At 40.0% G+C, this 13,138-nt stretch overlaps 1 protein-coding gene and 1 long non-coding RNA gene across 4 annotated transcripts in view; one reads left to right on the top strand and one right to left on the bottom strand.

Annotated features, from left to right (window-relative positions):
• Positions 1–13,138, bottom strand: part of ctnnbip1 (catenin, beta interacting protein 1) — a 63,361-nt gene that overhangs the window by 40,184 nt on the left and 10,039 nt on the right. For 2 of the 3 annotated variants that reach the window (XM_069918455.1, XM_069918454.1), the window contains exon 2: positions 2,861–2,984. In XM_069918455.1, coding sequence (XP_069774556.1) covers positions 2,861–2,956 — 96 coding nt within the window. In that variant the 5' untranslated portion in view covers positions 2,957–2,984. Of the gene's footprint in view, positions 1–2,860; positions 2,985–3,468; positions 3,637–13,138 lie in introns of those variants that run through there. The other variant, XM_069918453.1, reaches the window with a different exon arrangement.
• On the top strand, positions 3,756–11,510 carry LOC138752469 (uncharacterized). The gene is made up of 2 exons (XR_011350669.1): positions 3,756–4,135; positions 11,271–11,510. It is a non-coding gene; the product is annotated as an uncharacterized lncRNA (long non-coding RNA).

Genomic DNA, 13,138 nt, shown 5'->3' with positions numbered 1-13,138 from the left:
GATTGAAATAGGAGATACAAATGTGGAATTAAAGCCTTGTCAACCAAAATGCAGTCCCATGACCCAATTATGAAAATCCCACCTGACAAGCGGTTATATTGACAGGGCAGTATTGATAGTATCCATCCATCCACCACCTATGTCCCTGACCATGTCTGACTACCAATTCCAAGAGTTAGTTAATAAGGATGCCATTTCAATGGTGGAAACAATTCATCATGTTGCTCCAACCTTCCCTTGAGTTTCTTAAGTTTCCGTGCACATACCTTCAGGCGATTTTTTTGCTATTTATTTGACAAGTTTATATCTTTTCAGCCCAAATGTAAAAGTTCAAACCCTTAGAAAGGTTAGCAGTCAGGATGAACTGAGTGCATAACAATAACAAATGGCTGAAATATTAAAACACCACTCTTAATATTTCCTGCCGACAACAAATTTATTTTCTGATTTTATCTATCAACGAAATTAATAATGTTAAAGTTGTGAGTTATTTAATTAGAATAAACTTTGGCAAGAAATGTGCCTCATTAGTCCTGCCCAAAACTTGTACCTTCTATGTCCTTGCCCCAACGCATCCATTTTGGCTCAAAAGGCAGTAAAAACATATTTAAACTATTTTCCACTCTCAAAGACTTTGTGAATTTTGTATGTTTTGCATTCAACAAATTTATAACAGATAAAATCTGCAGATGCCAAAGAAAATTGATCATCAAGAAAAATGTTTCTTTAAATACAGCAGTGATGACCTGCAGCCAGATTTAGATATCTCAGATAATTTTCATTCCACTGTGCAACTGTATCATTTTCAAAAATATGCAAGTGATTTAGTTGTTCAACTCCTGCTCAAGGTTGAGGAGCCAATATTTACCGTATTAGATCCGCTCAATGACAAATGGGTATTTGTGGAATTGTTCAATGCAGTCAGAAACAAAAACCTCACATTGATCAAGCCTGCCAACAGTCCAGGCCATTGTGCGGACATTGACCATTTTAATGAGAAACAGGAGCACGTGGAACTACACGAGAAGCAGCTGAAGAAAAAAAAAATTAAAATTTTTCTATAATCTTTTGCAAAATTAGCATTTCATTCATTTATACTAATTCTATCCTCAACGAACTGGCACAACATTCTTCACAATTTAATTGCACTTCTCCAATCTCTGAATTCAGAGTTTGTGCCTCGGTTCCAAAACTGATTTCTTATGTCAGATGAGAAAGGTAAAGATGGGAGAGGAATCACGACCTGTCACTGGTCTCAGCATGAGTGTGTTGTGTTCACAATGGGAAGTTTGAAAGCCAAGAGTCAGTGTTGATAGAGACGACAATGAGTAGCATGAAGACAGCATTAACTTGCCATGTGAGTCATCTACTGGGGTGCATGCAAATACTATTTCTTGTTATTTATTCATTAACCGTCACTGAAAAAGTCAGCATGTATTGCCCTTGAGAAGGTGGTGTGTGGTATTCATAAACTGCTGCAGTCATCTGGTGAAGGCACCCCCATTGTGCTCTTGAGAAGGGAGAGAATTTAAACCTAGCAACAATGAAGTAACAGTGATGCACTTCCAAGTTAAGATGTTGTGCAACTTAGAGGGGAAAATTCAGGTCGAAGTGTTTCCATTGTGTACTAGGAATTAAGGAGCAAAGATTCAAGTCCAAGAACAGTAAAAGGCCCCACGCAATCTTCTGGGCATTGATGTCAAACTTTCAAAGGCAATAAACATGACAAAATTATAAGGAGCAGATGCTTGACGTAATGTTTTCCTGGAAAATGCGGATGGTTTCCCCAATCTAGCCATGTTATTGAACTTCTGGCAGTACTGAATTGAATACAGAGTAGGTTCACCTCAGTTTCAAAGAGCCAGTGCAATTTCTTTTGAGATTCTAAAGGTAAAGGCACAGGTTCCATTATTGTCATGCAATACCGCATTTAAAATGTAACATACATGAAATTCTTTAACTTTTGTCTACCGTGAGGCAGACAGAGAGTTGTCAATTTGTCCAGCGCCACACTTTGTTGTTCTTTTCCAAACAAAAGCCTCCTAATCTGTATTAAATGGTGGAGGAGCAAGATTTCTAACACGACCTCAGTGAAGTGCAGGCTTTAGTGCATCGATGTTTACAGAGTTGGAAAATTATAAATATGATCTAGAAAGCATTCATGGTCATTTAAATTACGAGCAGCATTTCAGACCTACTATAGTCCCAATATCCTCATTTACAACTGTTGTTTTCCCAAATCTACTGATCCCTCCACCGTTGGGAAGCATCTGATCAGTGTTCTCTGTGAAGCTCCAAACAGAACATACACTACTTGCAAAACACTCTTTATTTGTTTCCTTTTCCCTTAAATTGACCTTTTACAGGAGCATAGTGACTAAGTATAGTCAGCATAGTCTGAATGTCAGAGTGTCATCAAATTTTGGTTCACTCATATTCTTCAAGGAAATAAATCTGCTATCCTTACCAGTTTTGAAGACATATGAGTCCAGATCCACAAAAGTGGATGTTAAACTGCCTCATAAAATTGCTACAAAGTCCAGTGGGGAATGGATAAATAAACGCATCCTTTGCCAGACATGTTCACATCTTGGGAATAAAGAAATGTGCAGAAAGAAACAAATTCACAATAATACACTGCTACAACAGAAGGCGGGGTTAAAGTCACTTTAACCACTTTCATCTGAACAGGAATATGGGAAAAAGTGGAGGTAAAATAAGGGAGTGGATTTAATTAATGCTCTTTCAGAGATCCAGCAGAATCACATTCTTCTGCTGTGAGAAACTAATTTGTGATCCGACTAACAATTTTTACTCAACACTCACAAACTGATGGATCGTTTAAAAGTTAATCACTCACATTTGATCCCATCTTCCTCAGCATAAGCAGCACTCGCACTTTCTGTTGGACATACATCTCATCGGGAGTCTTCCCGTGGGCACCTTCACGGTTCATCTGCTCAGCTCCTGTCACTCTGTTATCACTGAATGATGGGAAAAGAAAAACTTTTATGCCTTGACACTTTTAAGGTCACATTCTATTTCAACACTATTAATTATTTTGGTGCAGAAGACCTGCACGAATTCAATTGCAAGCAAATTATGATAGCAATCAAAGTATTTTCAGAGCAAAAGCCTCTGATGTAGGAGTGAAAACACAATGCTGGGGAACTCAGCTGGTCAAACAGTGTACTTTATATGGCAAAGATAAAGTACGTTCAGGCACCTGTCTACATTTTGCTCATAACCTGATGAAGTGCTCAAGCCTGAAATGTTGACTATGCATCTTTGCTATATCAAGACCACCATTTTATCAACTGAATTTTTCCAACATTGTGTTTTTACTTCAGTCATGGTGTCTGTAGACTTTTGTGTTTTACTGTCTAATGTAGGATACCATTTGTTCAATCCCCTGCATTTTGAAGCTCTGTATGAAATATTGGTTTACAATCATGGCTCACTACATACCATTCCTGATGTTTCTCATATTTTCTTACATCATAAAAGGAAGCCATTTGGCCATCATACAAACTTTTTTGTCAATCCCTTCGTTACTCTTTCCCCCTTCCATTTCAGTAAAACATAATCTTTCTTGTGTGTAATTAACCCACCCCAACAATCATCTGCCCTCTCCCTCACCACCTACAGTATGGGTAATTTACAACAGCCATTTAATCTACAAGCCAACATGCCTTTGTGATGTTGGATGAAGCTGTAGCACCTGGAGGAAACCTGATGTCAGAATGGAACCCAGGTTACTGGAGCTGAGTGCCAGAAGCTGTGTCACTGTCCTGCGTTCTCCTCTCTGAACCAAAAGGCTTTAAACCGTGCTCCAGGAATTAATATACAAAGTCTAGACACAGCAATTAGCCTTAATATTCTTTGGTAAAATTAAATTTAGATTCTCCAGAAGAAATGACAAGAAAGACTGCTTGCAGGTCGATCTCCACCTGTAGTTTGAAACTTCTCACATTGGGTTTCAGTGTAAAGAAAACAGAACATCTTTCTGTTTGTGCCTGAAGTGGAATTCTCCTTCTGGAAGATCACTGCCAAATTCCACTCCTTTGCAGATTCATTTCCCAGAAGTGATGTCATTTACCCTTGCAACTGAACATCTTAAACCAGCACATAACAGGTAGTTTGAATACTTCACAAGTTTTCAATGCTGATAATGCACAACTTACTTCCGGTAGAGAGGCTGGCACATGGAATTGCATGCTTGAGTAGGGGATGCAAGGTTATTTTAAGAGCTTGCTATGAAACCTTACATCAGGTCAGCAGATCTGTTTGACTGATGGATGAGATAATATAATGGTCATAATCCCTTGACAATAAACAAGAACTTGGAATGTTTATTACCATTTTGAATTTGGAAATATCCAACATTTAAAGTGTTATATAACAGCAATATGTTTTTTGTAAATGTCATTTTTAGCTCAGGTGGTAGAAAGTTCACGAGTGCAAGAATGTAGGCTTGTCCCTTTTAAGAGATTGAAACACAAAACTCATTGTCCACTTGGAATGCTCAACTGTCCATAAAAGTTCCCACAAGGTTTCTTCAAAAAAGAGCAGTGTGGTATCTCTAGTGCCTTAGCTGTTAGATGTTTCTTTGTCAATATCATTAAATTATATGACTATATTCATATTGCTATGTGGAGGACCTTGCTGCACACAAATTGGCTGCCATGTTACCTGCACTGTCCTTAATGAATTACTTTTGAAAAACTGTAATGATCTTGGGAAAGTCTTCATAGTGAAAAGTATGAGAGAAGTACTGTACAAGCCTACTTTCATTCTCTGATTACACAAAAGAGTCTGGAAAAACAACCACCTGAAGAAACACACAAAGATCAGCGTGTACAGAGCCGTTGTCATACCTACGCTCTTGTTCGGCTCCGAATCATGGGTCCTCTACCGGCATCACCTACGGCTCCTAGAACGCTTCCATCAGCGCTGTCTCCGTTCCATCCTCAACATTCATTGGAATGACTTCAGCACCAACATCGAAGTACTCGAGCTGGCAGAGTCCGCAAGCATCGAATCCATGCTGCTGAAGACCCAACTGCGCTGGGTGGGTCACGTCTCCAGAATGGAGGACCATCGCCTTCCCAAGATCGTGTTATATGGCAAGCTCTCCACTGACCACCGAGACAGAGGTGCACCAAAGAAGAGGTACAAGAACTGCTTAAAGAAATCTCTTGGTGCCTGCCACATTGACCACCGCCAGTGGGCTGATATCGCCTCAAACCGTGCATCTTGGCGCCTCACAGTTCGGCGGGCAGCAACCTCCTTTGAAGAAGACCGCAGAGCCCACCTCACTGACAAAAGACAAAGGAGGAAAAACCCAACACCCAATCCCCACCAACCAATTTTCCCTTGCAACCACTGCAACCATGCCTGCCTGTCCCGCATCGGACTTGTCAGGCACCAACGAGACTGCAGCAGATGTGGACATACCCCTCCATAAATCTTCGTCCGCGAAGCCAAGCCAAAGAAAAGAAGAAAGAAGAGATACAGTGTCATCAGTTTTTTCTGTTTTAAAGGCAGCAGTTATGCTGAGATACCGGCACTCTTCCGGAACTTTATCCCAGTGAACAATCTTACGTCTGGATTTAAGCACTGCATCATTCAGATACTTAAAAACAGCTGAGCCCATTCCTATTCTCACATAAAATACCTACCAGAGGCAGGTCAGCAGAAGCTAAAGGATGGAAGTTACTTGGTGTGCTATCTTCTTGAAATGCCACCTCACTTAACTCATGGATTAAACCTATAAACTATGCAATGTTTCTATTACATCAAAACTCAAAAAAATAGAAGCATAAACCTAATCAGCCCTTCAAGCCTGCTTCCCCATTCAATATATCATGGCTCATCATACTATTTCAGTACTCTATTCCTGCTTTCTTTCATCATTCTTTGATCCTTGCAGTCAACAGGGACACATTCAATTCCCCTTTGAATAGATCTGACAAACTGGCCTTCTGTTGTAGGGAGTGCTACAAGTTTTATTTGTGAAGAAAGAAAAGAATGTGCTTTTCTTAGGAAATCTCCGGTTATATTTTTCTGAGGGGACTGAGGCCCATGTGGAATACTCTGTCACTGGTAAGGTAGGTGGCACTAGATGAGTGGCTGGATGTTGGAGGGGAAGCTTTGCTGCCATTTTCACTGAGATTTCTGTGTACTCCTGTGGAAAATTGTGGGATTTGCAGTGCCTTCCTGGATGGTCTTCCATTTTGATTGGTCACAAATTGGGGTGCTCAGAGTTGGTGAGGATGTTATTTTTTTTAAAGGCATTTTCAGAACACCCTTAGAGTGATTTCTCTGGTTCCAAGGACTCTTTCCAAGGCAGAATCCAGTTAACTGCTAGTTTCAGGGGGATGGTGTTGAATACTCAAAAGATATGACCCACCATTTGGGAATTCTGGTTGTTAAATCATCTTTGATGATGGTCTGAGAGAGGATGATGTTTGTTGATTCTTTTAACCTGCCGTTGTATTTGGATGAATTTTGATTGATATCATTCAATGTGGTACAATGTGTGACGTTAACTGCTTTTTTTTCCCATTTCCTTTTGCTGTCTGACCTGTTGTTGAACAAATGTTTTTTTTTATATTTCCAGGGACTGCTGTAAACTATACACCACAATTCGAGGACATGTTTCCCCCCCCCACCACCTCCCCACCATTTCCCCTCTGCATATTGTTTGTGATGAATATTTTCAGCATTTTCTATTTTCACTTCAAATTTTCAGTGCTCACTATTTTTTTGCTTTTCATGGTATTTCTCAAATGCACTTGCTGCAGGTAGTTTGTTTCCAAAGCATACAGGGCGATAGGAAATCACTGCTGCCTGGTAGAGCATACGCTGGGTGCCAGGTTCTTCAAAAATTATTTTTCCTTAGATGACCAAAGGCTGTGCTGCAGCCTCCGAAGGCAGAGACAAATATCATACATCCAGAGAAAGGCTTTTTGTCCACGTACTCCTTCTCCCACTACTGTTATATCATCCTCTCAGGATAAACTAATCTTTTCACTTTTGATTTCCCATGCAAAATTTTCTTGTCCAAAAATGAAAATATAATAAATACACCCATTGTGCTCAGAAAGAATGGTGTAACTATATCATTTTGAGATGATATATATGAATTTGTATTACAAATCTTAATTTTGCCTATAGCGGAAATAAAAGCTTCACTGAAGTTTTATGGCAATGAACGAAAACTTGCCAGGTTACAAGGAGTATCTTACAGAAGGAGAGAATGAGGAGGAAATTCTAGCAACTTGGGAGATGAAGGCACAGGTATTTGCCATAATGTGATTAAACAGATGCATGAACAAGAGGTCTGACAGAATTGGAAGTAGCCAGAGACTGAAAAGTGCAAGGTTACAGAAATTGGGTGGGGTAAGATGGCGATCGGATTTGAAATAAATTATGCAGGTTTATTTTCCAAAGTTTATCAGAGAAATTAACAAAATCATCAACTAGGCAGCAGTGATTTATGATGAAATCAAAGTCAATTACTTTGATCTTCCCATTATTTAGTTAGAAGAAACGCCCTCTCCTTCACATGTGGATGTCAGACAAGCAAATAAGAGACATTTTGAAAGTCAAGGAAAATAAAAATAAAAATATCTGGATATCTAGCAGCTGGGACATCTGCAAAATGCAGCACTTTGGCATCAAAAGCCTGAAAAACTCAAATGTTAACAAATGTAGCATCCAATTATTTGTTTCAGCAATTATTTGATTCAATGCATACAATGGGAAATAAAGATCTCTCATTCAAAATCACTGTGTGATCTCTGACTCAAAATCTCTCCAGAGGTTTATTCATGCCCAAGGAAACTGTTATTGGATTAAAGACAACCTGAGCAGACTCTGAACTTTGGCAACTATAAGAAATCACCTGTCTTGCAGCATTTGGCCTTTACACTTATCATGGTGCATTTGCGACTCACACTAAACCATTAATTTTGAACTACAAGCAGTCTATTCATGTTAACAATGAACTGAAAGAAGGATTGGCATTTCAATAACTTTGAAATGTTCTGCACATACATTTAATTTGACAAACTATGATTAAACACAGAAGGGTAGCCTGTCAGCCCAAATGCATTACAGCAAGTACTAGTCATCTACAAATCTACTGGTATTTCTTGGTATGGTCTGAGGTGGAACCATGCTATTTGCAACTTTAATGTCATATTTGACCATTAAATGTACTCCAGATGGGCATTTAACTTGCCACTGAAAGCATCCTACTCTGTCCCTGCCTCAGTTATTTGTTGCTGAAGCCCTCCTAGACCATCTGTTTCTGCTCAGTATAAAATCCATTGAAATGGCCTAATTGGCACCATTCTGCTACATTAGCACCTGCTGTGTCTGCTCAACAGCTCCCTGTTGAGATTGTGACAGAAAGAACCAAGTTTACTGCATGTAACTAGGCATAATAGCTAAACATGTCAGTACTATGACACATGTTCTGAAGGACCCATAATAGCTTTGGTATTATGAAAGCTGTTCTTCAGTACATTGAATGCTTTTAAGTAAAGGATTCTCGAGCAGACAGTATTTGGAAACTCATGCAGAACCTTTGGTTACAAGTTCATATCCTCCATGAGATGCTTACTATCGAGCAGTTCAACTATAAAATGGGGATAGATATTAAAGCAGCATTTCAATATATTTTTAAAATTAAAAAACATTTGAGTTGAATAATATATTTATTTTATAAGTCAAAATTTTCAGACATTTTCCAAGTAGCCATGGTATTCTTATTCAGATGATTTTAGAACAGTTACTGCATCTCATGTACAACATTTACTTGGTACAAAAGAACACTATGGCAACTTATTTTATACAGGTGCTCCTTTTAACAGCTGATAAGCAGGATTGATCAAGTTGAATCAAGCTCAAAATCAAAAAAGCAAACAGCAGCTCAACTGAGGGACTGTGAATTTTACAAATGTATTTAGTCTCACTGTTCACAGCACATATCCTACTTACCTACAAGGCTCCATGATTTCCCTTCGTTTGAACTGCTATGTGCTCAACTGAGTGGAATCTGTCACCCCTCCCCCTTCCTCCTCCACTCCAGCCTCTGCTCCCTCCCCTCAGGAATCAGATCAGCTCAGATCCAAGGGAAATCGTAACACATTTTTGTGCTGTCCAAACCACAGTGAAATGAGCAAAGTGATACCAGAGACCTCCATTCCCAAAATGCCATTTCGATGCAAAACTTGTCTTTATTTCTGAGTGTCTGTCTCCATAAAGCTTCACAAACAATGAAAACAAATTTATTCAGTGAATTAGCTGGTAAAAATTTTGAGTAACTTATTGTTTTAATTGAAAATAGTGTGGTGAGGCCAACATCAATTCTCAAAAAAATGTAATTTTTTTTAAATTGTGAATCTGATGGCATTCAAATACAGTGTTCAAAACTGTACAATTGACTATTTAGACAAATATTTACAAAGTTTAAAAAAGCTCTGTCCTATAACTAAGCATTTTATTCCATCTGAATTAAAAGCATTGAACAGAGCAAAACCGAATATTTCATATACAGAAGTAAAACATGAAAATTTACAGATCCCGTGGTTGAAGTAAAAACACAACGCTGGAGAAACTCAGCAGGTCAAGCAGTGTCCTTTGTATCACCAAGATAAAAATACATAACCAATATTTCAGACGAGCCCTTCATCAAGGTATGAGCAAAATTTAGACAAAAGCCCAATTTAAATGGTGGGGGGTGTGGGGGGGGGGGAAGGGAAGAGGCAGGGGCCTAAAGGAAGGAGGTAATAGGCAGAGAAGGGAGGGAGGGGACAGCAGTAAGAAGGATGGATCTGTGAATAGAGAGGGAAGGGGGTGGAGAGCTAAGGAAAAGAGGACAAAGGAAAAAGGGGACAAAGGAAAAAGGGATGGCCTTGTACTACCTCACCAAGACCACCTGTAAATTGAAGGCACACTCTTCATTATCCATCTGGGCACTTTCCAACTGGATAGCGTCAACAATGTCTTCTCCGGTTTCTGCTAGCCTACTCTCCATTCTCCCTCCCTTCCCTTTTCCCTTTGTTTTCTTTACGTTAGCTCTCCTCCCCCTGTTTGCTGGTGTACCCTCCCTCCCTTATCCACCTCTTAGCTCCTGCTTTGGGACTATGTTTCTCCGTCTGCCCCTCACCATTTTGTTCAGGCACCTGCTGACATTGGTTATGCTTCTCTATATCAAGTACTTTATTTGACCAGCTGACTTTCTCCAGCATTGTGTTTTTATTTCATAGGCATGTTGCTTGATCATTCTGATTTTTCCTGCTGTGGTAAATATTTCTTGGTCTCCATGCATTCTAATCCTATATGTTAGTACACAATTTGCTGGAAAGCCAAAGCAATGAATTCTTTAAAAACTTCACACATTGTGCTTCACACGTGTAAGGCACCAGCACTCGTGAAATTTTATGGGAAGAGGGAAAAGAGCGGGACATGCAATTCCATAGTTCAAAGTAGTGTATTTAGACATACAACATGTTCACAGGCCCTTTTGGTGCAAGAACCCGTGCCGCCAATTACACCCAATTAACCTACAATCCCTGGTACATTTTGATGGTGGGAGAAAACTGGAGCCCCCAGAGGAAAACCACAGTCACAGGAAGCATATACAAATTCCTTACAAACAGCATGGGATTCGAACCCCGGTTCTAATTGCTGATGTTGTAATTTCATTGCACTAATTGCTAAGCTAACAATGCCATCACAGAACAGGCCCTTCAGCACACAAAGCCTGTGCCAAACATGATGCCAGAACTTGATGAGATGAGACATCTTTAAAGCGAAATTAGTAAAAATAAATCAAGCCAATGAATTAATGTCAGTGTAGAAAATGAAGTAATATGCAATGATACAGAGTAATACTGGATTGGCATGCTCCAGTTCCCATTCTGACTTCCATGTAATGTTCTCTTCAGAACAATGGACCTCTGTGTACTGGAGTTTCTTTTTAAAGAGAGGCAGTCTGCTCTAACATTAAAAATTGAGTTTAAATTTAGCTTTGCACTTGGCTAGAGTTATCTCCACCTGCTGGAGATGAACTTGACCTTCCTGCTTCGGGTAACCCATATTACACCAGATGGAAGACACTGGTACAACGGCATTTAGCTCTGCCTGATTAGAAATGTGTAACAAAACTGCCTCGAAGAGTGATTTGAGGAAAACATACAACTATACAGTTCATTTTTATAAATTAATAATAATCCCTGTCCTTTTTTTGTTTACAGCTGCTCCTACGATTACAAAATTATAAAGTCTTGGCTTCAAATTGTGAAAACACTCTTATTTCATCATGACCTATTTATGGCAACGTGAAAGAAGAGGGCACTTTTGTTTTCACCAACAAAGCTTCTACTCTGGTTGCGAACACATGATATCTTCTGACAGGCTGAGTCAGGGGTAGTACTGCAGAGGAAGGAAGGAAAAGTTAGTTTATATTAAAGGCAGCCTTGATGTGTGCTACAGGATTAACTTTATTTCATTCAATTGATTTACTCTACAATATACAATCTTTAAAATAGTTGGAAGGTGTAGTTTCACAACTAATATTTAAAAAGTCGACAAGGTTGCTAATGAGAAATGTATCTTTCATGATCTTGAGACATGTCATCGTGCTTTAAAGTCAGTGAAGTATCTGTCCACGGTTACTCATGGAATGTAGGAAATAATATTTTTCATGTACCTCGATGTTGACACTAACCAGTTAACCCAAGATCAGAGAACACCGAATTCTGCACTCCTTTGACAAAACAAAATAAAAAGATTTTTTTTGTGATTAATTTCTTTGCACGAGACTTTTAATTTCTGTGCTCAAGGCCTCTAACTCTGCGTTCAATTCTAACGTAAACAGTGGCAGTTACAGTTTCTTAAGCAACTCCAGTAGAAAGAGCTATCTTCCACTGATCACCACTGACCTTTACCCATCTATGAGAATAATGTCCCTGATTTTGTGTGCTTTAATCTTGTCAACAAGTCTCTCTATGTTAAAAAAAATTTGAAGTTCAAGTGAATTATGTCTCATGACTTCACCTTTAGCATTAATATAACATTATAATGCCATATTGAGGTTTGCCTGGAAGTTTCCTCTCACTTCGACTGACTGCAAGTTTCCAACATTGAACCTCTTTCTGGGGGCTTTACTGTTCCTGGACTGGCTTGAGTTGAAGGTTGAGCTTGCAGCGAACCAGCTGGTGGTCAGTGTGGCATTCCGTGCTGGGCATGACCCTGGTGTGGAGCACATCTCGTTTGTCTCTTTCTCGCACCAGGACATAGTCCAGGAGGTGCCAGTGTTTGGATCGGGGAGGCATCCAGGTAGTCTTCAAGCTGTCCCTCTGCTCTGTATATGTGTGAAAAAGAAATAGTGTATATCATGGCTAATGTGATTTATGGTGTGAAAAATAAAAAATTTAAAAAAAAGCAAATGAAAAAAAAACAAAAAAAACTGTCCCTCTGCTGAAAAAGGGTGTTTGTAATGACAAGCCGCTGTTCTGCGCAGAGCTCCAACAGGAGGCACCCGTTGTCGTTGCACTTTCCGACACCATGTTTGCCCAGGATTCCTGGCCAGGTTTCTGAGTCTTTGCCGACGCGAGCGTTGAAGTCGCCAAGGATGACAACCTTGTCGGCTGTAGGGGTGCGTTGAATGAGGTTGCGCATATCAGTGTAGAACTTGTCCTTTTCTGCTGGTTCCGCCTGGAGGGTTGGAGCATAGACACTGATGAGGGTGATGCGACGCTTGTTTTGAAGGGGGAGTCGCATGAACATGATCCGGTCCGAGTGGCCTGTCGGGAGGTTTTCGAGTTTCGAGGCAATGGAGTTCTTGACCATGAAGCCTACACCAGATAGGCGTCGTTCATCCATAGGCTTGCCAGACCAGTAGAATGTGTAGCCCGCGCCACGTTCTTGGAGGCTGCCTACATCTGCAAGGCGGACTTCACTGAGAGCAGCTATGTCGATGTCAAGTCTGAGGAGTTCATGTGCGATGAGGGCAGACCGACGTTCAGGTCGGTGGCTGTCAGCCTTGTCTAGCATGGTTCTGCAGCGCTTGACGTCCTGTTTTGCGGAAACTGCCAAAATGTTTGGCCTGGAAGTCAGCCTG

Source organism: Narcine bancroftii, chromosome 2 (assembly GCF_036971445.1).
Source record: "Narcine bancroftii isolate sNarBan1 chromosome 2, sNarBan1.hap1, whole genome shotgun sequence".
NCBI classification, from domain to species: domain Eukaryota; kingdom Metazoa; phylum Chordata; class Chondrichthyes; order Torpediniformes; family Narcinidae; genus Narcine; species Narcine bancroftii.
This window is presented reverse-complemented; position numbering and strand designations above follow the sequence as displayed.